General features: G+C 39.6%; 1 protein-coding gene across 3 annotated transcripts in view; it reads left to right on the plus strand.

The window, feature by feature from the left end:
* JAG2 (jagged canonical Notch ligand 2) overlaps window positions 1–25823 on the plus strand; it is a 68181-nt gene that overhangs the window by 23833 nt on the left and 18525 nt on the right. For 2 of the 3 annotated variants that reach the window (XM_064714725.1, XM_064714723.1), the window contains exons 3-12: window positions 2037–2091; window positions 8680–8934; window positions 9894–9954; window positions 20290–20420; window positions 20796–20915; window positions 22843–22956; window positions 23800–23913; window positions 24473–24586; window positions 25111–25157; window positions 25433–25606. In XM_064714725.1, the coding sequence (XP_064570795.1) occupies window positions 2037–2091; window positions 8680–8934; window positions 9894–9954; window positions 20290–20420; window positions 20796–20915; window positions 22843–22956; window positions 23800–23913; window positions 24473–24586; window positions 25111–25157; window positions 25433–25606 (1185 nt within the window). The remainder of the gene's footprint in view (window positions 1–2036; window positions 2092–8679; window positions 8935–9893; window positions 9955–20289; window positions 20421–20795; window positions 20916–22842; window positions 22957–23799; window positions 23914–24472; window positions 24587–25110; window positions 25158–25432; window positions 25607–25823) is intronic. The other variant, XM_064714724.1, reaches the window with a different exon arrangement.

Consider the following 25823-nt stretch of genomic DNA (forward strand, 5'->3'; position numbering starts at 1 on the left):
GGAAAACGAAGGGATATGTTAGAAGGTAAGTAGTTTAAAGTGGAAGATGTGGATAACTTTGGACTTGGCATTGATTTGCAGAATTCTGGATTAGTAAATTTTTATACAAAATAAGGAGACATGCTGTTGCCAGAAGATGATGTTATAGCATCTTCTTATATAGAACTCATTTTTTCAACTATTCAATGTGTGGGTGTTTTTTTCAGGTAGCAGTTAGGAAGAGGAGTTGCAGGTCATGTTTTCAGAGTACAGTAGAATCCTATCTGCTTCCCTAAGTGCTGAGACTGGGGAGTGCAGGGATTTGGAGGGTGAAACTACTAAAATGTTCTGCTAATGTTTATCTTTAGAAGTTGGATGGAGTTGAGCTGTGCTGTCTTTTGCTTTCTTTTGCCCTTTGCTTTCTCAGCTGATCTCTCTCAGTTGTCCATTTCCAAGGGCAGTACAAGCTCAAGTATGTCTCTGTCCAGTATGGTCACTGCTGAGCTCTCTTTCTCCTTCCTTTCTTTAGTCTAATCTAAATAATCACCACTAAACCTGTTTCTGTTTCAGTGATGTAAAATTATCTTCCCTAGTATATGTCTGAAGCTTAAAACACAGTAGAAAGACTTATTTTCTAAGGCTGAGTGGTGGTTTATATGTTAATGCAACTGAGCAATGGAAAATAAGTGCATTAGTTCTGAGTAGAATGATTCTGCTGTAGTCATGGAGGACCTCAAACAGAGCCCTTCTGCTTGGGGTGCTGCACTGATCCTATTGTTGCTGCTGCTCTAAAATGGGGAGGTTTCAGTGTTATGATCAACCCTCCTTGGTGTGGAGTTGAGGGGTGTGTAAAGCATATAAAGAGCTATCTCAGAATTAAAACACGCATCTCTTGATGTAGCACTAAAATAGTCCTAATGCCCCTGTGAAAGATGGCTGAATTCTTACATAATCCTCTTCCAAAGAGGGTCCTTGCAGTTTCTTGGCTGAATGTCCCCATACCCGTGTGGATTTATAGATCATTAGGCTGTGAACTGTGCACACATCAGGGCTTGGCTCTGCATGAAGATGTGTATAGGAGGATTTTAGGATAGTGCTGCAATGACTCTTTTCTGTTCTTGGTGGTTTTTCCTTGATTTTGAATGTATGTGAGGCTCTCAATGTTACTTGTAGCACTTGGAAACTATCAAAGCTGAACGGTTGGACACCTATTCTTGTTCAACTCAAAGCAGTTAAAATTTACCTGTATGCATAACTTTTTTCTAAATAAGTTTAGTATTTGAATATTAACATCTGTCCTACATTTTTGATCATAAACCAAGGAAAATGCCTGAAGCCTTGGTTTAGTGAAGTAAAGGCTTCTTGTTTTTTCTAAATTATTTAAGAACTGTCTGAAATCATGGGTTTTTTCTTTCCTCAGGGAAAAGTACAGTGCCAGGTGTGCTTACTGTAATAATTGTTTCTGCTGTGTCTTTTGTAGTTCTGTTTTTTATACTACCCTTTCATGAGAAGTCTAAATTTTTGATGGATGCAGGGTGAATTGTGTATTTTTCTTTAGATATGTTTCTCTGTAAAACAGATCTGGTACAGACTTATCCTTCATGTGCTTTCTAAAGGATGGCTCTCATTCCATTTTAGGGGAGGTGGTTCAGTTGTTTAAGTCTTAAATATCCCAGCTGTTTCCCAAGGTTCAGAACCTCATTTCATTTAAACCTTTTAGGGCTCCTTCTGAAGACCATTTCTGTGGCTAAGCAAAGCTGAGAATTAGATGCAGTGGGAGGAGAGTAATAATAATTCTGTCCTCAATGTGTGTGTGTGTGCATGGAATTTTTTTTTTTTTGCTGGTAGCATGGCTTGTCCCACAATGTTTAATGCTGTTATATTTCATGCTTTTGAGAAGATGCTTTCAAGGGCTTTCACATGACAACAGAGAAGTGAAATTTGCAACTGTTTTCAGTTGGCTTTCTTGTAGCAGTAATATCTGTTTATTTCAAATCAGTTTGTCTGGTTATAATAGTTTTTTATTACTGTCTAATTGGTGTCTTGTTTTTTTTCAGAGGTCGTTCACATTAATATTAGAAGCGTGGGATTGGGATAATGATACAAAAGCTGGTGAGTATTTATGTAAAGCTTGGAGTTTGTACTTATTCTGTGCTGTATGTGTGCAGACTGGGAGGGGGGAAATTGTATCCTGCTGCAATCAGCCATCCCTCCAGATCAGCTCTAGGCAAAGCTGATGTCAGAATAAAAGGCATGTACAAATCCGAACAGTGAGTATTGGGTTAGGAACTGTGAAAAATTATTGCTGTATAGGAAAAAGAATGGACAGTTGTAACAAAAGGATGTAATTACAATGACTCTTGATAATTAACGCTAAAAATGTTTACAGATCATGCTAGACCCTTTATTTTTTTAGAAAAAGGAAGATAATCTGTAGAGTTGTACTTCAGATTGTCCTCAGTCTGCTTGTGATCAGGCTATGCAATAATTTCCATGATCATGTGAGCAATTAAACATTCTTGCTCCCCGTAAGAAAAGTACTTCATGTTTTTGTTGAAATTGTTCTAAATAATGGTATGATCCCTTCTCTGTTTCTTCTCAAGTACTGGAGCTTAGCATTTGCAGACTGAAAATGCAAGGTAATACTCATTGTCAAGGCAGGATTATTGATCTGAAGTGAAAGCAAGATTATTTTATAAATATTTCAAAATCATATCAAGATGCTGATTGCCATAATGCTGCTAAAGCAGGACTCCACCTTGAACCTACTCTTTGTAAATGGTTTACAAATATGTCCTAAAATAACCAATGCTTCTGGCTACAAGATAAAGATGAACCTCAGGCTTGCATTGTGGTTATTGATGGACTGTTTCATTTCAGTTGGGATCAATATAGGGGAAGGTAAGTGTTTGAGCATTAAGATAGTGAAGAGGTTATAGATGTCCCAAATCATCATCAGATTCTGTATCAGTAATGATGGATTTTTAGTTTACCTGCTACCTGGACCCTTCTTCTGTTGGAGTTAAACTTGTCTTGTTTAGCAGCTCCTTTAGCCTTTTTCTATTGGCTGTGTTTTCTTTACATCTCTGATTAATGTTGCTGCAGCCCTTCAGTTGAGTTTGTCCACAGCCTTCTTGAATGGCACTTCCTAAAGCTGGGTGTGGTATTCAAAATGAGATCTTGTGTGCTGAGCAGAGTAAGTCCAAATCTTGAATAAATTTAGACATCCTACATAGTAACAGATTGGAGGAATCCTCTTGAATGCTTTGTTTAAAATATACTATGTGGTGTTAATTAATTTAAATGATTTCCAGCTTGGGAATAATTAATCTAGGTACAGCTAGTACAGCAAATATTAGAATATTCATGTCTTGTTACAGAGGGCAAATCAACTCATGAGATGTTGTAGAAAGGACTGAGCATAGAGACACCCTATCCTGTAAATCTGTATGCATTCAAGTGCTGGATTTCATTTTTTATTTAGGTTTGTAATAAATAATAGTATTGTAACTATTCTGTTAATTTCTTAGAATTTGTGGAATCCTCTTGCAAATCTGTAGCTTTAAACCCCAGATTGCTTTTGAATACACTTGATAAGAAGAGAGTCATCTCAGGCTTGTGTTAGGTCTTTGTTATGCTTTTTAGTTTAACAAGCTCTAACAAATCTCTTTACTTGCATTCTTTTTTTTTTTTTCCCCTGAACTTGAGGCCAACAGGATATAGAGTGTTTTCTGGAGGCCCAGTGTGCCATCTCCTTAAATTAACAGTTTCTATGAACTGTGGGAGAGTATATAAGTGTCAGATTACAGTTTAGCTCTATGAGAAACTGCTGATGGAAAGTGAACTTCCCTTTAATTTAGGCTGCCAGAGAGAGGTACTGCAAAGTTGCATTGCAGCTGAAAGCTTGAAGGCTTGTCAGGTGAATTTAGAAAGACTTTCTTGGCCTGTAATTTGGCAGAAGACTAGCGAAGTGCTTGTCTTGGTTTAATGTTTCTGTAGTCAATTTTCTGATTTTGTGATAGAGATGTTTCTTAGCTGTGCTTCAATTTATATTTGCATATAGGATTCCTTGGAAGAATTTCTTAATGCTGAAGGTTTTCTCTTTTTTGAGGGATCTTGGCAGTTGGTTTTGCCTTGTGAATCTGTCGAGACGCAAAGATGCTTCAATTCAAAGAAGTATTTTTGCAAGCACCACTCAACTGCCAAACAGGCACAGATCAGTAAAAATTCACGTGTTAGAGAAGAGGAAAGGGAATACAGCAGCTCCTCCAGAGAAAAGACCATATCTGGTCCTGGGGGGGTGAAGTGAATGTCTGTGGAAAGCTTAACTCCCTGTCAATCCTGAGTGCTGTGCTGATCTGGAGATCAGGTTACATGGATCTTCTGTTGCTACTGTAAGATAGATTAATCAAAGTAATTGCCAGAGTCTGTTTATAAGCTGATTAATTAGTTCTAGAGTCAGGTTTTGCTTTCCTTTAATGGGGATGAGTAAGGCTGAAAGTTAAAAGTAGGGTCTGTGTTCCAGCTTGGATTCTAAAGTGGGTATTAAAAACCAAAGCAACAGCAAAAATAAACAAAACCCAAACAAGAAAACAAGCAAACAAAAAACCGCCCCTAAAACCTAGAGAGGCTTTCACTGAACAACTTGAGGGTTCTAGAGCATTTGTCATTGTTCCCTCTCTGTGTCCAAGCATCCTGCATTCTTCTTGCACTCAGTGAGGGGAGGGGGACTTAGAGCTGACCTGTGAGGTACCATCTCAAGAGCAAGTCTGCCACAGCAAATGTTTCCCCTGTACAAATTCCTAGAGGGTCTTTCACCCCCAATTCCTGAACTGCTGGTGTGTTTTTCTCCTCCTGTGTGCAGCAGGGTTGGCTCGGGGGTAAGCTTGTGTCAGTGTAGTGTTACCACTTGTTTGCTTTGGGAGGGTGGAAGAGGGGGAGAGGAAACTGGCTTAGATACAAAGTCACTGCAAAGGGCCTGCTCACTGTCATCTGTCACAGCAGCTCCACTTTCCAGGTAAGTCACTTGACCTGGCAGACTTCAGCAGAGCTCTGGGCAATGCCCAACCCAGCCCTGCCTTGACAAGGCAAGCTGGCATCTTCACATGGGAAGTAACTTTCCATTTGACTCTGTGTCTGCTGCAGGCATGCAGTGGTTGCTTTGGTCCTTCCCATTGACCTGTAGGAGACTCATCTGTCCATAGTGCTCAAAAGATATTGCTGAAGAGAATGTGCTTCCTGAGAGGGGCACCTCCTGCTCCTTTGGCTGTGAAGTTCATGTGATGTCACTGTGTTCCCTTACAAACAACTGCCAGCATCCCCTTTTGTACAGCCCTGTTGGGAATGTCTGACCTCTGCAAAGGGTTGGTGTGCTGATGGGCAGTGTTCTTATTTGTGTACTGCACAGTTAAATACTCTTCAGAAAAGGCTTTCTGTTCCAAAAATCAGGTTCTCTGGGAGTATTAATTAAAGAAATAGCTTTTAGGCATTATCTCCTTTTATGCAAACATCTGTACCAGTATCTGCTTTTCTAGAGAGGCTTGTAGAAAACCTGTTAATCAAGGAAATTGCTTGTGGGCTGTTTGTGTGTATGTAAATTTGAGTAATGAATGATGCTTTTTTGACCAATAACCAGAGAAATTCAGTTGTGCCTTTACTGAGAGCTAAAATAAGAAGTGTGAACCTCTTAGGTGAACTTCTATGGCAGAGTGAGATGCAGGGAGCAAACTTGTCTCATCAAAACAGTTAGGTGTGAGAGGCTGGATCTCTTCAGACATGCTCTGGTATTGTGGGGGAGGAAGGAGAAACCTTGACAAACACGTTCCTCCCTGTGTTTACAGATCTCTCTGGAAGATGCACCTTCTACTAGGATCAGTGTTAAATTTGAAGTTAAACAGAACTCTCATACTTACTCTGGTACTTAAGAATTTAGTATTAGATATGAAATTACTTGGAGCTGCTTCCCTCATGCCTTTTGTGGCTCAGGATAAATTATCTGGCTTGCTTATTTAGGCTGTTAAACCCTACTTACACTGATAAAAGTTTGAGGAAAAACCCTTAAGGCTCTGAATACATTCCTTTTCAGAGGAGCTTGTGAAGATAAAGTTTGAGTGTTCAAAAAGATAAAAAGAGCACTCTTGGGTTATTTCCCCTGTTCTTGAACCCTGGTATCAAGAGGTCTGTTCTGCATAGGTATATTTGCAGTAGCTGTAATGCTTGTTCCAGTTAACTGGGTCTGATGAATCTCCATTAGCCTGAAGATGCCTGATAAGAATTTTATTATATGAGCCACTCCTTTAATCTCAGGACCTGTTCTTCAGTCCATCTGATGCACTTAGAGGAAACACTTTCACAGCAGTGGCTGCTGCAGCTGTTTATAAGGAGCCTATGTTGCTTTTATAGCAGGAAAGCAGCTCTGCAATGTCTATTTGCTGTTTGTTCAATTTTCCTTTACCATCCAGTTGTTCAGCATGTTTTGCTTTATAGTTTCTCCATAGTCAATGGAAGAAAACAAGATTATTAAAGGATGCTGAGATCTGCCCAGGGAGGTGGTGGGTATTTGAAACACGTGTAGATGTGGCACCTGGGGACATGGTTTAGTGGTGACCTTAGCAGTGCTGGGTTAATGGTTGGGCTTTATTGGCTTTAAAGGTCTTTTCCAACCTAAAAAATTCTGTGATTCTATCTGATAATTCAACTTTTAGTGGTGACTGGTGTGGTAAATATTCTGTTGATCAAAAATAAAATGCAGGCAGCCTTTTCTATCTTGCACATGCTGCTGGATGACAGAGCAGCTTCTGCACAGGTATGAGAGTTAAAGAAGAGGGATAGGCTTCAGTGTGTCTTGGCCAGCCATAAAATGTTTCATGCAGTCTAGTCCAAGCAAGCATGACTTACAACTTATGCATGGCAATACCACTTCTAATAATAAAGCAGAGAGGTACTGTGAGGTCTTAAAAACTGGAGTACCTTTCAATGCTTAGTTAAAAGGGATTCTTTTTAAGTTCAGTGTTTTTTAATTTCAAGAGGAAACATTTTTATAGAAGCAAGCTTGGAAAAGATGCCAAGAGGGGAAGATACTTTGGAGAGCCTGATACTTCTGTAATTATTTTTTTTCTCTTAATATTGGAGCAGCTGAAAACACTTTACTAAGAAATGCACAGGATTCCTCTAAACTGTCAATAATGTTCTGGTTGAGAAACAGTCACTCCTTGGGTTTTGTTTTCTAAACATATGAGGTTAATGAGTTCTAGAAAGCAACTGAGTAGGTAAAATGCCTTTGTTAAAGGTGATAGCTTAGAATTGCTTGCTACCAGCTTGGCTTGTTCTGTATTGTTAATAATTTGAACTTCAGGCTTTATCTCACTATCATCTCAGCCTCTTGCTGTGTGCAGGTTTTTGATTATTCATTTCTTTTAACATGTACTTTACAGAGTCTTTATTTAAAGAAAATGAGTGCTGAAGCTCTAAGCTGGCAATATTACAGCTATTTCATAAATGTGTATGAAATTAATATGTTCAAGTGAAGCTTGTGTACCTTTTTCTCATCCTTGAATAGCGTTTGTAGTTCCAGATGCAATTTGCAGTCACCCAGAAAAGCTGTACGGCATGGTGGTACCAGATTTGAATGGTGAACCCATTAGAAAACTCCTGCCACTGGGGTTGCTCACTGTCTGCCTTTACCTCAATCCCCAAGCTTTGCTTATTCTTAATATTTGCTGAAGCAATTTTGTCATTTCATTGTACTGGCTATAATTGTCTCACCTCCTGGTATTGAAGCTTCTATACAAAGAATTACATGGATAAAGATACAAAATGGATATTTATGTGAATGGCAATACTTAGTGTTGGCAGTTTCTGTAGTGTTACAGCCTAGAATCCTCTTTTCCCCTGGGATGTGTAATTCTTTGTGCAGGTTTGGCCTCAGTGAGTGGAGCCTGGCAGTAGCAGAGCTGCTGCTTTCCATGGGGACAAGGCAGGAGCTCACAGAGTGTTCTGCAACAGGGATCACAGTTATCAGGAGTTCCCCTGGGGGTGAGGATAAGGAGGATGCAGAGCTGAGAATGGCCCTTGACAATCCTGGGTTCACTTGTTTATTTCTTCTCAAAATGTCAGACACTAGCTGTCTAGCTTTCTATGCCATGGTTGTTAAAGACATTTTGCCTTTATTTTAAAGTGAATAATAAAATGGGAACAAGCTAGTTTATGTATATAATGCAAGCCTAAAGGAGTGTTCACTAATGCTCAGTAATTTTGCAGCAAATTTAATATATTGTGTTTTGCTTTATTTTTTAAATTAAACACACAGCAGAGAACTTTATCTCAGCTATGAAATTATGCAGATCTTGCAATTTTATAAGAACAAAAAGGAGGCAAGAAGAGCCTCAGATCAAGATAAAGCTGCTAGTTGTCAGCATGTGGGTGTGGTGTGTTTGGCTGCCTTGAAAAATAAGCTATTTCCTATGGATTATGTTCCAGGGTTTTTTAATATTTCCTTTGGGACACTTTTTTAAATTGGCCTTCCTGTAATGAACTTTGCAAGGCAAAGGAAAATTCAGTTATACAGTAGATCTTTATCATCTTAACATTTTCTTTGCTTGGTTTTCCCTTAACCAGTTGAGTACTTCTGATTGGATTCCATATGTCCTTGTGTGCTGTCAAGCTTAACCCTCTGTTGAATTTACCTTTCTTTCCAAAAAGGTGAAAACTTGTTGATAGAGCGAGTGGCACATGCTGGAATGATCAACCCAGAAGATCGATGGAAGACCCTGCAGATCAATGGTCCTGTTGCTCACTTTGAAGTGCAAATAAGGGTGAAATGTGATGAAAATTACTACAGTGCTCTGTGCAACAAGTTCTGTGGCCCTCGAGATGACTTTGTTGGTCACTACACTTGTGATCAAAATGGAAACAAAGCCTGCATGGAAGGTTGGATGGGAGAAGAATGCAAACAAGGTAAATATGTTTGTTTTGTCTTGGATTAGCCCTGGTGTATGTAGAATAGGTGTAAACTGCAGTAGGTATTTCTGTGGTGTCAGTGCTGTAGCATATTAATTTTAGGACTTACAGGCTTTGTCCTTTCAATACAAATCTTTAATTTAAACATCCTCAGTGAAAAGTGGAGCGCAGGATACAGTGCTTCTGATGTATGCTGTGAATATACCTGAACAAATCTAGTATTCAGGGAAACATCCTTTTACTAATTGACTTTATTCAGTGGTGGTGTTCTTTCAAAGCAAAATGATGCATTACATCTGTTAATGTAAGATTTTATTGAAGTGATATCATCACTTACACAGTAGACTTCAATGCTGTAACAATGCACCCATAACACTGTTTCTGCAAATGAAACCGTTTTAAGTGTAAAGTGTGCAAAGCTGAAAGTTTTTTGATAGCTCTTAATGGGAGCAGAAATTCAAGTGTAGTTGTCTTTTAATGTACCACTCAATCAAATATCTCTGCATTTTACCTTCAGTAATTAGTGCTAAAATTATTTGACATTCTCTTCTTTCTGCTGAGGGCTTTTTGGTTTTGTTTTCTGTTCCTTTTCAGTAAAATGCTTGTTAATGATGGGAAGGACTGTTTTTATGGCTAACTCAAGGTCATGTATCACTTAAAGTTTGAGATTTCCAGCATAATACCAGTCTTACACCAGGTTTTAAAAACAACTGCATTTCAGAAAAGTTTGAGTGCTGACACTCCTGCTGCAAAGCTTTTTGGCTGTAATGCTGCTGTGTTCTGTGAAATAACAGTCTGGGAGGAACAACTATTGGAACATGGCAAAAGCAATCTGCTTTGCACACATAACAGACAGGCTAAATGACAGGAGCCCTGCCTGAGGAGCTTCAGATTGCTGCTGCACTAATGGATACCTGGCTGCCCAGACTGATGCCCAAATCTTTTTGTATCTACAGCTGTGTGTAAACAAGGATGTAATTTGCTCCATGGGGGCTGCAGTGTACCTGGGGAATGCAAGTAAGTCTACATGCTTGAGTATCTTTTTTTTTTTTGGGGGGGGGCACTGATCTCTCAAGTATCCTCATTGTATATTGCTACTTCTCAATAAGTTTACTTTAAAATGCAAAAATTCTGTACAAGAACATGGATAGAAATGGATTTGAAGTAGATGTCTTGTGTCTAAGAACTGCATATACTCTGAACTGTTTTGTGATGCTATGCTATTTTTTGCCTATATAGGACTAAACAGATTTGCTTCATGTAGTTCAAAACTGTGCCTTTACTGAATGAGAAAATCAATATTTGTATTATTATTTTCAAAATCTTTAGGAGTTTTAATCTCTGTGTATTTGTTGCTCTCAAATGGAAAGGGAAAGCTTGCTCTTTGGACTGTTAGAGGAGCAAATGCTCACAGCCTAGAGCACTCAATTACATTTTGATCACCAAAATATAAATGTTGCTGTTCCAAGAACAAAAGGGTTTTGGTAATAATAGAGACACAGTACCAACCCCAGCCTAAACTTTCTCCCCTAGGTAAATTTTTTTGGTCCCTAAATGTGGGAGAACAGAGTGAAATGTTCCCTTAACTTTGTGATGCAGCTGAAGCAGACTGTGATAGCAAGGGCAGTTGATTGTTTTCCTGTAAAGGTTCAGGCATTCAATGTAGTAGGTCAAGGGGAAGTGGGTGTTATTTTTACTCTGGCTGTTGAAGAAATGGGACAGGTCCACTTGCAAGTTTGGGATCCTGTGTAAGTTGTTGAGTTTATTTGTGGTCAGAGTGGTATGCACCATTGTAAGGGTGGATTCACATGGTGATTCCTGATTGAGCTGTGTTGAACCTGCTTGATTGGAACAATGTGAAACTGAGCTGTGGCTGCCAGAACCCCTGAGAGCTGACAAATTCCACTTTGTGACAAGCTGTGACAGTTTAAGGCAATTTGGCTTCATCCCTCTGACTACTGCAGCCTCCACAGAAGTGGCAGAAATGGGATGCAGATAGTCCAGCTTAGCTGGGCTTAGAGTTGAGCTGGGCTTGAGCTGCCAGTTCATGAACTGTGGTAGGTGACATGCAGACAAGTCTCATCCTGCTGCAGAAAACCTCATGTTTTTAACACTGGGGGATGGCAGATAACAAAGCAAACCTTAAATCCTTGCGGCACAGAGTGGTTTCTTACTGCCCTGAAACTTGCATCAGATGCTGCTGACTTCTTGGAAGGTTTGTTGTGTTTGTAGCCCTCTGGTCTGAGTGAGAAGTGCAAATTTCAAGTGCAGGGCTTCAGTTTGTGTGTGGTTTCACTTCTCAAGCTATAAAAATGGCTTAAGTTTTTTTTTTCAAGGAAGATGTTTAAATGATGGCTTCCCTTTTGTGTAGGAATATTTTTTTATAAAGTTAATTGTCATTTTTCCATATCACTAAGTATCTTCCTTGTGATTTCAAGTATTGGGTGCTCCTACTGCTATTGGGCATTTTTTGTTACAAATAGAGATTGTTGTTGAGAGCTGGACCAGTATCATTTCTGCCTGAAGAAGAAACAGTCCTTCCCTCGAGCCTTCTAAGAATGCATTTGTTCCCCTTGAGCCTATTTTAATGAATTTTGATTCATGTAAGGGTTTCTGGTGTCCTGTAGGTGTCAAAGTAGCATCCTAGGAGCCTGTGAATATTTGCTTTTTGAATGCAAGAAGTCTTTGAGTAAATATGTAAAAGAAACAGATTTAAACAAATACAAAGCAGTACCTTTGGTTGAGGTTTGGTTTTTTTTTTTTTGAATGGGGGTTGGTGTTCCTTTTCTCTGTGATACCAGCTGTATGTGAGAAGGCAGAAGCTGGAGAGGAGGAGGGAGGTTTCAAGAAGGGAATATAAAACCTATGTGCTGTTACCTTTTCAAGGGGGCTGTCAATAGGTGATCCCACATGGCAAAGCCTTTTCTTGCAGCCTGGAGCTGATGGGAAGAAGCATCTGGGGTTATAAATCCGGGTGTTCCCTTGCAACCCACCCAGCTAAACTGAGCCACAAAAATAACCTTGACTCTACTGAATAACTCTGTCCAGTTATCTTGCTATTGTGATGGGTGATTCTCTCACCTGAAAGAAAGTACTGAGGGAAGGAATAGTGGATTGTTGTGTGCAGTTTACCTCGTTTCTTGATGCCTGTCTGCTCAAGTCAGACCTGTGATCAGCAAACTGAAGGAAAGCAATGGCATTTCTCTGTGTGGCCACACTTTGTAATATTGCAGAAAGTTCTTAGCTATATCTTTAATGGTGATTTGGTAGCTTGAGTGTGTTCACACACAGGCTTTAAATTGTGTTTTTAAATTGCACTGTCATAGTTATTAGACTATATTGGAAATGTTGCTTTTAACCAAAATGGATAATATTTTCTGTAGAAAAATGATGCTGGCCTAAAAATAAACAAGGCTTACAGACATGACCTTTATCTTCAGCTGTACAAAGGAAGCTGTTATTTAAAAGAAACTGCTATGTTTGGTGCTATTGAATTTTAATCTAGATTCCTTCATCCTGGTTTCTGGACAGCTGCCACTGTAATTTAACAGGTGAAAACAATGTCCTTTTTTAATTCAGAAAGAAAATGAAAATGTGAGAAAAAATATGGGTGTGAGGTAGTTGGGAACCAGCTGGTGCCAAAAGCTACTTCATTGCCAAAACTTGCAGTGCTGTTAGTAAATAGAAAAGCTGGAAAATGGCTTCCATCTTCAACTTGCATAAATGTGGAGTTAACTTAGAGGTTCCAAGGCTTCAACCAAGGTCTCAAGAAAAGATCTGTCCTCTATCTTTTATGTTCCAGTGTAATTTAGAGTAATTCTTGGATTAAAAGTTACACTACAATCAGAAGTAGCTGAATGACCTGAGACTGTTAATAGAGGCTGTGTCACTGGTTCTGGGTGTGCATTATCTGTTGGTCAAATTCATGCACCCATATGCTTTGACAGTTACAGTGTTGAAATGTTTTTCCATTTCTTCTTTGTTTCCGTCAAATGGAAAATAACTAGAGGTGACCAGAAATCTCAAAATGACCTGATGTAGGAAATGATTTTGTGGTGTGGCTGGGTCTAGGTGTTGTATTTTTGTCATTGTAGAGGCAATTCAGCAAAAATAAAAGTTTCCTGAATAAAGATGAAAAAATACATCCTTGAGGAAATCAAAAGCAACTTAGCTGATGTTGCAAGGATGGAAGAATGCCACTATCCTAAAGAGAAAACAAACCATCTTTACCACAGTGCATAAAGAAAGACAATAAACTTTGGTCTGTAGTGGCAGGATAAATAGTCTTTTTTGTTTTTTATTGACTTCACCAGGCCAAAGAAGTAGGAGGGATTATCAAAGACACAACATTGCAGAGCCTTGATGCTGGTACTCTTTGTATGTTTTTGAATCATTTAAAGTACTTTGTTAAATCCCATTAAGCTGTCTAGAGGAGAATGAAGTTTGATCTAATGGCTCATACCTGGCTTGGGTTCAATGACCTCATGAAATTAGCAGAGTTGAATGTAAAGAAACCACCAGTGACAGTCTCTTTCCTTGATTAAAACTGCTGACCTGGGTATGTTTGGTACCACTCATAAGCTGTCACTAGGCTTAACAGCTCAATCTTTCACTTCCTTGTTATCCAGAGTGGTATGGCTTTGGTTGAGGTCCAGATAGGCCTCATATCTGGCTTACATTGTCATAGCCCTGCCAGGATGTGGTATTTTCAGAAGTCTTTCTACTTTTCTTATTGCCTTTGAATGTTGGTTTCTCATCTGAAAACAAAACAAGAGGAGTTGAATCCCTAACACTGCTCAGCCGTGTTTTGTCCTGGGAAATGCCAGTCTTACTTTCCACAACTGATGGAAAAATTTATTTAGAGTGTGCAGACTAACTGAAATCAATTAGAAATGGGATCATTAATAGTACTCTAATGTGAATTCTTGCAAGGTGGACAAAGCAATTGTACTATTTTTAAGAGAACTTTTAATATAAATTAAGGTTTGTGGAGTTTGAGCTGACTTGTTCTAGAACTATCTGTGACAATTTTAGTTGCACAGTTTTGGTGCTTTTATGTTTGTTTGGTTTTGTTTAAACAGGTACTTTATCTTTGCCCCATTGAAAAAGTTTTCTCAAGCTTTCTGTCCAGTGCCATGCCTTTTGTAGTCCTTGTGTTCCCCTTCAGCAGTCCTGCAGTGCCTGTAAGGGCTGTGGGCATCTCCCAAGTGGTTTTGCTCCCTTCATCTGTCACTTTACACACCCTGCTCAGCTGTTATTGAGTACTTTCTTTAGAGATGCAGAAAAGCTGGAGCTGCAAAATGAGTTACAACTACCTGGAGTATTGGTGGTGTAAAAAGTGTTCTAGTTAGTCTTTGTTAAATCTTAGACTTCTCAGAGGCTATCCAATATCACTGATGTCTCACTTGTGGTTTGTGATGGTTGGGTGGATAACATGTTTAACATTGATGCTGGGGAACTCTGTCTAAACTTTTTATTTAAAAAAAACCCAACATCTGGATTCTTGTAAATTCCTTCTTGGGTAAAAAATTATCTGGTGAGGCTTTTCAAAACAGATTGTTATTGAAAGACTGTAGAGGACTAGCAAAAGGTCCTATCGAGCTGAAAGAAAGAAGGAAATAAAATTCCAGCTTCTAAAAATTGGGAGAAAGTAAGAGGTAGGGATATTCCACAGATGTTCCAGAATGGAATTATTAGAAATCTCACAGGCTGCTCTGAGCAGTAAACTAGAAAAAAACTTGGTTGGAGCAGTGTGCTTAGCTGCTTTGGCATCTGACCAGCTCAATTCCAGCAATGCTGCACTGCCCATGATCCCTAAAAAGTGTGAGGCTGCTATTTGGCCCTGCAGGAAAGCACTTGGTACCATGACTGGGACATCTCCTGTCTCCTCTTTAGTCTAAGATACCCTATCACAGCTTCAGGTTTCCAAGATCTTGTAAAAGTCTTACCATTGCTGTGTCTTTCCTCATGCTGAGTTCTCCTGCCTGCTGTTACAACCAGTGTGCTTTTATTATTTTATTTTTTTTATGTCCTGCTGGTGAGCCCTTAGGGAATGTTGGCAAGCCTTTCACAAGAAGACACCTTAAGTTACACAAAGAATCTCATGTTTTGCTTCTTTTTTGGTCAAGGGAACTGAGGCATGCTCTGCATGAGTGGGTTGGAGGGTATAGAACATATCCTAAAGGTGGATCTGCATCCAGGAGAGGTGAGTGGGTGTGCAGGAAGTAAAAACATGTAGTGCTTGAACTTGTGTCTGCAGCAGTGTGGGGAGTGCAGCTGAACTAGAACAGTAGATCAAAGCAGTGCAGAGAACTCAGTATCACACTCCAAACACTTCAGGACTTTAAATTTTAGACTCTCTAGTCTGTTCTTGTGGCCTGAATGCCTGTTTGCAGCTGGAGCACATTGGGTGTGATCCTGGCATACATTGTCTGATGTTACCTTAGTTTAACCTAAGAGGAATCCAATTCCTTTGTTCCAGAACAGCTCTGTGATGTGAACTAACACACCAGCAACAGGAATGATCAGGCAGTTCACGTAAAAAGCATGTTCCCGGTGTGAACTAATGCAAATACAGGCACACCCTTAGAGCCTTAACTAAGCCTTAACTGTAACTTAACTGAGCAATGTTTTGGCTAAAAACTTTTGAACCATCCTCTCTTTTAACTTGTTCTCAAAACTCTACATACTACTGGAGTGAGACTGTTAGCTTTCAATAACTTCCTTTATTAGAGGAGAAAAATGTTTGTAGGGAAAGGTTTGTATCTTTTGGTGTGATAAGAAGGCTGGGGGTGAGAGGAAAAGATAACAAGCTTTCAGGTAATTAAATTATTTGAGCTCATTAATGAGTATGTTTTCCTTTGCTGTTCACAAAATTATCTTGCCTATTTCAAAGGTATGAAAGTGGGCAAAATGTTTCTGTGACAAGTTTTAGTGAATGAGTACTGTACTGCTTATTAACACTGAATCCAGATGCTCAGAATTGTAGGATCTAACAGCTGGGCAATATTGCTGCCTGCTGTGCAACAAGTAATCTCCTAAAAGTTTAAACAGACTTTCTTATGGTTATTTTAAGTAAATAACTAATATAAAGCTATTGTTCTGGCCTATGCAACACCATCCTGTTCACGTCACTAGAAAATTTAGTGGTTTTCTATTTAAGAGGGCTATTTCTCCCCCACCCCTGAATGATGCATTTTGCTTCTGCTCTTAATGTCACTGTTTTTGCTTTGTTTTCCTGTATTGAGTGTTTTGGCCCCAGCTTCCACTTGAAACATGATTGGGAAGAGACTTCTTCCAAAAAGTCTGCTTATCAAAAGGTGTAAGAATACCTCACAATGATGTTGTCTTCACTCTTTGTATGATGAGCAATATATCAGTGAGGTGTATCCTGTGATATTTAATGGTTTGAACCACATTGCCTACATCCTCCCTAAGATTTTTTAAAATTTATTTTTAGGCCCCATATTCTTGCAATGACTTCAGGAATAGACTTCAGTTTGGTGGTTCAGGTGTATTTATGCATGAAGTGCTGACAAAGCTCTGTAAGTAGGTGTAGAACAGAATTTCCAGAAGTTTTTTTTTAAGGTTCACCAGCATAGATTAGTCATTGGATGAGGTGTGCAATACAAAGTTTCTCAGTTGATCTTTCTGCACAGAAGGATCAGGACTCTCAAATAACCAGGAGAATAAACCACGTATGAAGATAATACAGAAGAGGTGAGTTTAAGCTGACCAGTGAGGGCACCCTGACTTTCTGCTGTGGTGGCAGAGGCATCCTCCTTTTGGATAAGGAGCAGTTAATCGTTCAAGGTGCTGAGGGGCCATGGTTCACAGACCATCAGGATCTGAGTACATCTCTTCACCTTTCCATATCACTTCTATAATTGCCACTGTAGGATTTGACATAAATTTATGGAGCCTGGACAACATTTCCAGGGTCATGTAGTCCCCTCTTTCCCCCAAGGAGGTCTAGTTATTCCTGTCTAGTTAGTTCCATCTGATTCGGAAATGTTCAGTTTCAACCTAGCTCTTACTAAATAAGAGTTGTTGTTATAACAGACTTCCTCAAAGCAAAGGCCACTGTCAGCTTTTTCCTTAATTATATCTCTTTCAGAAGAACATAAGGAAAGCATGTTTCTATAGAAAAATTCTCTGTTAGACTTGGTAAGTTTTGGTTTTGAATGACCCCAGGAAAAATAAAAACACCAAATGTTCTGTTTCATGCTTTTTTCCCCGCTTTCCCCTCTCTCTGAGCACACATGTGCCTGTGAACTGTGTTTTCAAAATTCTGACTTTGAACTGTGTGTAGTGATGAGTGCTTTTGTAGTATTCCCTGATGTTAAATTTACTACTTTAAATGCACTGAGATTTACTGTAAAAAGTCCTCTATGCTGAAATGGTAGAACTACCAGATCTGGTAGAACTACCAGATCTCTTCTCCAAATTGTTGGTTTCAAGATAACCAACAATTGTTCTCTCCCAATTACACTCTGTGTTAGTTGTGACCCAAGGAGATGCTTTAGTCTGGGAGCAGATGCCTGTGCTTCAGCCTTCCATCAGGAAGTTACTAAACTGTAACAATCTATTTATGGTAGCTTCTTTGTACTGCTAATAACCCAGCAAGGGCCAAGATTAAGCCAGGTCTGATTTTTGTTTTGCATGTGCTGGACTGTGAAGACAACTTTGAGCTGATGAAGTCAGCAGAGGGGAAGGACAAAGGAAGTAGAATCTTGATTCCAATAAGAATTTTCTTTGTCTGTTGAACAATGAGAATCCTTATAGATTCTCTATATTTGGCTTTCTTATTTTGTCAGATGTGAAAAATTTAGAATTGCTATTTAGTTGATTCTTGACTGGGATGGGAGGGCAGGGAAGAAGTAACTTTAGCCCACTATTAGCTGCACTGACTGTTTCCTTTTGGCTTTTGCACAAGTAGTTGGTACTTGAAAAGGAATTCGGGTTTGAATTTTTTGGTTTTTTTTCCTAAATGATGTTGAATTTGTGTTTGTGCCATTTGGGCTTCTCATAGTAAATCATTAATAATTTTCATCTTTGTTTTTTTTCTTGATATTTTTGTCATAAATGACACAGAACATACCCATTTCTAGGTAGGTTTACCTTCATTGATCCCATCTTGCTCTCGGGGTGGGCTGAGATCCATATCAGCATAATCTTTTCAGAAGGAAGTGGAATTAACGCTGCTCTAGCACCTGTTAATGTAGGATGCGACCAGACTTCCTGTTCAGGAGGAAATCTTAATTTACTCTTCCTTGTAAACTGAAGGCTGATCAGCTTACCACATAGTAACCTTTTGACTTGTAAACACTGTGTTCTTTTGGACTGCTTTTAGCCTCTAGAAATCATTTCCCTCAGGCATGGTGGTAACTCTAACAGTAAACTTTGACTATGTTGAATATCATGAAAAAGCAGCAACTTTTTTTCTGCTGAAGTAATTTTAATGTCACCAAGCATAGCTACAAACTCAAGTAGGTGCTTAAGATGCCTTCAAGTTCTAGAAGGTGGCTGTATTTTTCTTTGCACTCTTAAGCACCACTGCAGTGTCAAACAAAGAAACTTGTTATCCATGGGCTACAGAGAATAAATTGAGTTACTGTGATTATTTGCTTTGTGATGCAGACTTTCAGCTCTTGAAAATGCTTGTTGTATGTGGGTGGGGAGTTGGCTCTGGCTGGGATAGTCATGGTGAATCACTGGCGGTAGTGCCAGGTTTGGCATGGATGAAGATTTGGGTTGGGGCCAGTAAAGTAAGTTGCAATGCTTTTTTTATTATTACCATCCTCTGAAAAGATTTTTCTGTCCTTGAGGAGGAAGGAAGAGATCAAATTTAGCAAGAGCAGTATTTGTTTCCTCTTGCTGCTGCTGCAGCCAAAGAAAGAGGCTTCTATAATGTGAGTGTTCTCCAGGCTTCTGCCAGCCCTGCTCAGAGGAGCATCAAGGCCTCTGGGCTGGGTTCTCAGCTGAGGCTCTCCTTGGAGATCTTGGAGCTTTTCAGGGCAGGAGCAGGTACTGGGACAGGAGCTCAAAGTAGCTCTAGAACTTGTATGAAAAGAATGGTCTTGCAGAGATTCTGCATCTAGAGTCCTTACTTCCAATGTAAACAGTAAGGGTTTAAATACTGTGCTGCCATCACAGCTTGTTCTGATCCTCTGGGGATTGATCCAGAATACTGAAACAGTAGAAGGGGATTGATTCACAAGGAACCAAGGCTCCTCATTTATACTTCTCTTCCTTGTCTTCTCTCACTGTCCCCCCAAAGACTTGATTTAAATAGTATAAAAGAGCATAAAATAAATTATGTGGATTATAAAATAGTGGTGTGAAATCTAAAAAATGTAGTTTCATTTCTAATGCTTTTTTTTCCTCTAGGCAATAGGGCTGCACTCTTGTGCATGTGCCCAAATCTCGCTCAGTCTGAGCTGTTTATTGGTAGTATGTTTTTTGAATTCTGTATAAGAAATACACTCTTAACAGACAGAACATTTCTTTTGTTGGCCCAAAAGAGCAAGCTTACTATTTCTTGGTAATTCAAATATATGTGAAGTATAAATATGTTTTTAAAAATCATTAGCCTATGCCCTTCCCCCCCGTAGCATAAACAGTTGCTTCTTTTAATGGAGTTCTGATACAGATTAACATAAAGATACTGGTCTCAGAAGAAATCTTGTGGGGAAATTTCAACTCTAAACCAAATGAATTATTAATGGCTTCTGTTTCTGTTCTCACTTCTCCTTTCTCCAAAAAGTACTTTTCCCATAGTGCCACTAGAGACCACTGAGTATATAATGGAATAAATCTGTGAAAAAAGGTTTTCTTGAGAAACCGGCATTGAGAAAATTGTCAAGACTGCTGCCTTTCTGGCTGCCCTGCCCTTTTAAGGCTGTAGCACTCTTGAGCAAATTGGCTATTATCTTAAAATCTCTCTTCACAGAAAAACACTCTGGTGCTCAATGCAGTAAGCCAGCAGTCTTCTAAAAATCAATTTCAGCTTTCTTGTATCAATCACAAGTTTTGTCCTAGTGTGAGATGATTATGTGAATATGGGACTTCTTGTGAAAGACCAACTAATTCATGTCCAGTTCTCATAACATGTAGTGCTTGGTGGTGTTTGTTGCCATTGTGTGTAACACATCTGAGCAGGATGAGTTCCCATAAAGGATGTTCAACAGGACTAGTTGTGTCCCTTCTAAACAGGATAAAGTGTTGTTATCTGTTGCACATTGAACAGTTGGCCTTGTTCTTGAGAATGGTAAGTGTAGTGTTGTAAATTCATGTAATGCTGATGATGAAGCATCATGTTGCTAACTTTTAACATGTGAACTTACATCTTAGGTGTCATTATGGCTGGCAAGGACAGTTCTGTGATGAGTGTGTCCGCTACCCAGGCTGTGCTCATGGGAGCTGTAATGAACCATGGCAGTGTAATTGTGAAACCAACTGGGGTGGTCTGCTCTGTAACAAAGGTACTTAACATTAATGTACAGGAAAAATAAGTTAAGTTGCATGATTAACTGATAACTCATTAACCCCATTTCTTTTCTGCTAGTGTGCAACTACCCGAGTGTTTCTGTGCCTTAATTCTTGTGTGGCAGATGGTGCCTAGGCATCAGAAGTATAGGAAGTTCAAGACAAAAGGCTTGAAATTGTCCTGACTCTTCTAACTCCTGCAGTTGTCTCTTGTTCATTCTTCCCTGTTCTGTGGATAGTTACCAGATCACAGGCTAGCCACTGGAATATGGGGATGATGTGGGTGAAGGATGTTCGAGCCAGAAAGGCATCTGTGTGTCTGGAATGGTGTGATGTGTGTTCCCTGCTGACTGAGCCTTTTCTCTGTGCAGATCTGAATTACTGTGGGAATCACCACCCATGCCTGAATGGCGGCACCTGCATGAACACGGAGCCGGACGAATATCGCTGCGCCTGCCCCGACGGCTACTCGGGCAAGAACTGCGAGATCGGTACGTGGGACACCTCTGCGGGACCCCTGCACTGCCCCAGCACTGCTGCATTGCACTGGGATGTGCTCAGCCTCTCCTTTCTGGGACCTGAGCCTGGCTCTTCAGAATATCACCAAACACAACAGAAATGCTGCACCAGTTTGCCTTTAGATAAGACTGAGATTATTTATTCCCTTTGACTTCTCTTCCTTAATCCAAATATGCAGTTGGGCTGCGTCTTATGAAATCGGTCAGACATGTGGCTTACCCTGTTGCCTTACTCTCTGCTGCCCATTTTCTTGTCTTCTGGCTTGCTGACAAGCATGCATCTGTTCCAAACTGGGGACTAAGAAAGGTGGAAGTGATGGACACCTCAATTTCTACTCTAATGTGGGGCTTTGGCCCCATTTTTAGTTGGCTGAATGTGTTGGCTACCCTTTTTAATCAACTGAAACTTAATCTTTTAATGTGAGACTTCTAATATATTTGGATTAATAATGAAATGTTAACTCCTATGGAAATGGGCTGAAACTCTCTTACAGAGTCACCTTGAGCAGTCTGAACAAAAAGTGTCTTCCTTGTGCCTATTGGCAAAACGGAGGAGAGCATTTAAACCACATTTGTGATGAAGTATGGCTTGGCCTTTAACAGATCTGTGTCTTGAAAAACTTGGTTCCTATCTCAACCAGATACAAAGATAGCATGTTGCTTTTTTCTATCTGTGTATGTGTTACTGTGTTACACAAAGACCAAAATGTTCATGTTCTAGGGACAGTTTTGGTCTCTGGAGACTTTTCTTGGTTATTCTCACTTCGGAGGTAAATGGGCAGTGTGCAGTTTCTAGTTCTTTCATATTTTTCTTCATATAGTGGTCAGTTGGGTGCTCTTTTTTGTCATGATGCTTTGTTGAATCCTTTCTTGATATGTGATATTTATACCTTCTCACTATGAATTTTACTGTTCCTTAATAGTTAAAATTTTAGGTGGAAAGAATCGTTTTTTTTTTTTTTTCAACTTCACTGCTTGGCCTTAAGTTCACTAAGCTATTATCAGCAGAAGGTATTTGGAGTTAATCAGGATGCAGATCTTTGTACTTCCTAAAGCTCTATGTGGTATTAAAGATACCATCAAAACTTAAATTTTGCTTCAGCTGGTAGATGATGTAAAGTTTAGGCTAAAATGGAGGAAATCTTGCCATAGCTTGCCCTGAAAGCTGTGGGGGAGTAGCTTGTCTTTTTAGTGAGGAGACAGTGAAAAGGGAGCCATATACTTGTTGAGACAGTGAAAAGGGAGCCGTATACTTGTTGAGATCTACAGTGATTTTTAACAGTAGATTGGTGTCTGAGTTGCTTTAGGTACTGGTACTAAAAGGCTTCTTTAGCTTCTGAGAGGGGAAGTTACAAAAAGCTTGTCCCTCCTCAACCTGATGGTTTTGTGCAGCCTCTGTACTGTTACAGCCCTACATGGAGTGACAAGCAGCATCACTGCCTGTGCGCACCTCTGTTCCCTGCTGTTTGCAAGAGCAGTGCTAGAATGAAGCTAAACAGACCTTAAACTACTACAACTCAGACCTCTGCATACAGCATATCTGGTTTTTCTCACTGAATTTAAAAGAAGTGCTGGAGTGCTCTGGAGGTGGAAGTGCATGGCTGGAAACAAAGTGTCAGTGGGGAGCTTTGCTGGAATTGAAATAGAGAGCTGTCTGTGCTTAGGCTTTCGAGCCATTAGGTGGGAAGGATGATACGTCTTCAGTCAAATCCTGCTTCATTTTCCTGCTGGGAATCTTAACTCTCTGTAGCTAGAAGAAGGCTCCAAACTTCTGTACTGGTATCTCTCCACTGTTATTTCTCTTGGTTACTTTTACCCAATGCAACTTTTAACTGCAAGTTCTCTTTAATTGATACTGGAAGAGTATTTAGCAAGAATTTCTTTCCTTCTTTCTCCCCAGCTGAGCATGCTTGTGTATCTAATCCCTGTGCTAATGGTGGAATTTGTCACGAAATTTCGTCAGGCTTCAAGTGTCACTGCCCATCGGGGTGGAGTGGACCAACATGTGCTATTGGTGGGTATGGCTTTGCTGGTGCCTGACCTGTTGGGTTGGAAGGGTTGATGCTTGGTGATAACACGCTCTGTGGGTGTGGAATTTGGTGGTAGTCTTTCACTTTCCCTGTCTTTTAAGAGCTGAACATTGGCAGAGTGAAAAGAGGAGGGTTCTGTGCAGCCCACAGTATTGACTCAATGCAGTTGAGATCGGTTATCAAAAAGTTACCAGAAGCATAGCTGGACTGTATCCAAAGAAATGCCCTGTTGCCAAAGTTTGTTTGTCAATTCCTGACTCAGCCACTCTGAAGCAAAATACAGAATGGTTTCATTTTGAGAAATATAAATGTGGAGGTTAAAGGTTCTCCCCTTCTTTAATGGAAGAAAAGTAGATTTGCACACTTAAATACTTAAGTGTCTGGTTCAGAGGACAGAGAAGTGGTTGAAATGTATTGTAGGACTGTAATAGGTTTGCATGTTGCCTGTGATTTGGAACACAGGTGGCTTACCTGTTTTCAAACAGCAACTGTTCTCAAAAATAAATAACAAACCCCAAGAGCCAAACCAAAAAACCCTGAAAATTACCAACCACTGAACCAAAACTGGCTAAATATGTGTCAATATAAAGACATGACTTTCAATGATTATGCAATTATAGGTAGGTTATTAGGTTATCTGATTCTTGTTTGCTGATCATCTCTGTCACAAAAATGTGAGAAATCGTAAGTAAAAGTTTGTTTAGCAATGTTAGTCTGCGCCTGGGCTTGTTTGCACATTCTCCCCCTTCATCTCAAGCTAACTTTGAAGCAGAACCTGTGAAGCCAAGCTTTAGGCTGTGTGATGGAGTCCCCCTTTGCCTTTGCAGATATTGATGAGTGTGCCTCGAACCCCTGTGCTCAGGGAGGGACCTGCATTGATGGTGTCAATGCCTTCGAGTGTATTTGTCCACAGCAGTGGATTGGAGCAACTTGCCAGCTTGGTAAGTAATTCTACAGCTTTGGAGACCACTGGAGATTATTCCTAAACAATGAATAACTCTGTGTCTCTTTGGCATGGTTTTTATTGAAGAAAATGTAGAAAATGTGTGTTATTGGTGTCTTAGCTCCTCTTTAGCAGATCTCAAAGCCAGAAGTTTCAAGTGGATCTGTAACTATTTAAGCCCCAACTCAACCTTACTTGTAATAAGTCTTTTGGAATGCCCCATAACTTTTCTGTTGCAAAATGCAGCATTGGTGACGGTAACTCCTTTTCCATGGTGGCAGAACAGTGACTGAGCTTGTGGAGGCCAGAGAGGGATTTTCCCTGACTAACAAATTGTCTTTTTGAGTTTTGGCCAAGGGAAGAGTAAGATAACATGCATGTGCTACTATGGGCAAGTGTGCATTAAAATCCTGTGGTATGTAAATGGTTTTAGTGCCCTACCAATGTTTAATGTGAGCTTCTGATGCTGGGATTGCATGGACACTTTGCTTGGTGCTGTGGTAATCTGTTTCTGGGTTTGTTCTTTATTCTATTCTTTATTTTCTCTTCTTTCACAGATGCTAATGAGTGTGAGGGGAAACCCTGTGTTAATGCTTACTCTTGCAAAAATCTCATTGGTGGATATTACTGTGACTGCATTCCAGGATGGACAGGAGTAAATTGTCATATCAGTTAGTATTTCTTTAGTATGTATGTTGACAGTAGGATGCTTTATTCTTCAGAAAAAAATATTATAAGTGATAGTTTACATACTTTAACAAGAAAAAATACCTGTTGTCAGGATTTTTCTAACTTATAGCAATGTAAATTGAAAATAGTGTTTGAAAATGTATTTTGAAAGGTAATTAGTATTAAAGTGATCTTAGAGATACACTTTAATAAATATTTTGACTCTTACATGTTTCTGAATAATATATACTGATTCAATTTAAAATACTTTAAAGCTGAAATGTTTGATATTATATTGATATCTCATGTTTAGTACAATGCAGTAGAAGTATAGAATGTCATTTTCTATTGGTTATTCTCAAAAAATAAGGATCTTTTTAAGACATCAAGAATCTTTCCTTTCCATTGAAACATCTAGAAAAAAGCCTTTTTGAAAATCACTTGTTCTCCATTTTTATGCTAAACCTATACTTTACAGCTTAGTCTTGCAGTCTAAATTCTAATGCTTTGCATATTTTATCCATAGATATAAATGACTGTCATGGACAGTGCCAGCATGGAGGGACTTGCAAGGTAACTCTTGTTCACTACATTCCCTGTTGAAAATTAATCTTTGTTTGACTGGTTTTGAGTTTTATAATTTGCAATTACAGTTTGGTTAAATGAGTTAAAATGTTAAAAATCTGACACTGTACTTGCAGAGTCTTGCACCCATTTCACAAAATAAAATTCTGTGGTGATACTGCTGTCTGCAAATCCAGAATACAGAAATAACTTGAAGTTTTGTGTGCCAATTTTGTCAATAAACAAAACCTTCTTCATTTGCTTCTTTTCCCTGCTCTGTGAAGGATGAAGTGAACGGATACCACTGCTTGTGCCCTCGTGGTTTCACAGGAAAAAACTGTGAGATAGAAACCAACGAGTGTGAGAGCAATCCCTGCCAGAACGGGGGCCGCTGCAAAGACCTGGTGAATGGATTCACTTGCCTGTGTTCCCAGGGGTTCTCAGGAGTCTTCTGCGAGGTGAGGGCAGTGCAGACATTACTGCAATGCTTGTCATGGACTGAATTCCTGAAAGAAATATATCTCTGGGTTTAAATGGGAGTAACCCAGGGCTGGAGCGTCACTGCCTGCCGTAGCTGTTACCTGATACTCTGAATAAGCAAATTTGTTGTGCAGCGCTGTCATAGCAGCTTGAACACTTGAATTTGCAGCCTGATAAACTGCAAGTTGTTGTATG

Source organism: Zonotrichia leucophrys, chromosome 5 (assembly GCF_028769735.1).
Source record: "Zonotrichia leucophrys gambelii isolate GWCS_2022_RI chromosome 5, RI_Zleu_2.0, whole genome shotgun sequence".
Taxonomy (NCBI): domain Eukaryota; kingdom Metazoa; phylum Chordata; class Aves; order Passeriformes; family Passerellidae; genus Zonotrichia; species Zonotrichia leucophrys.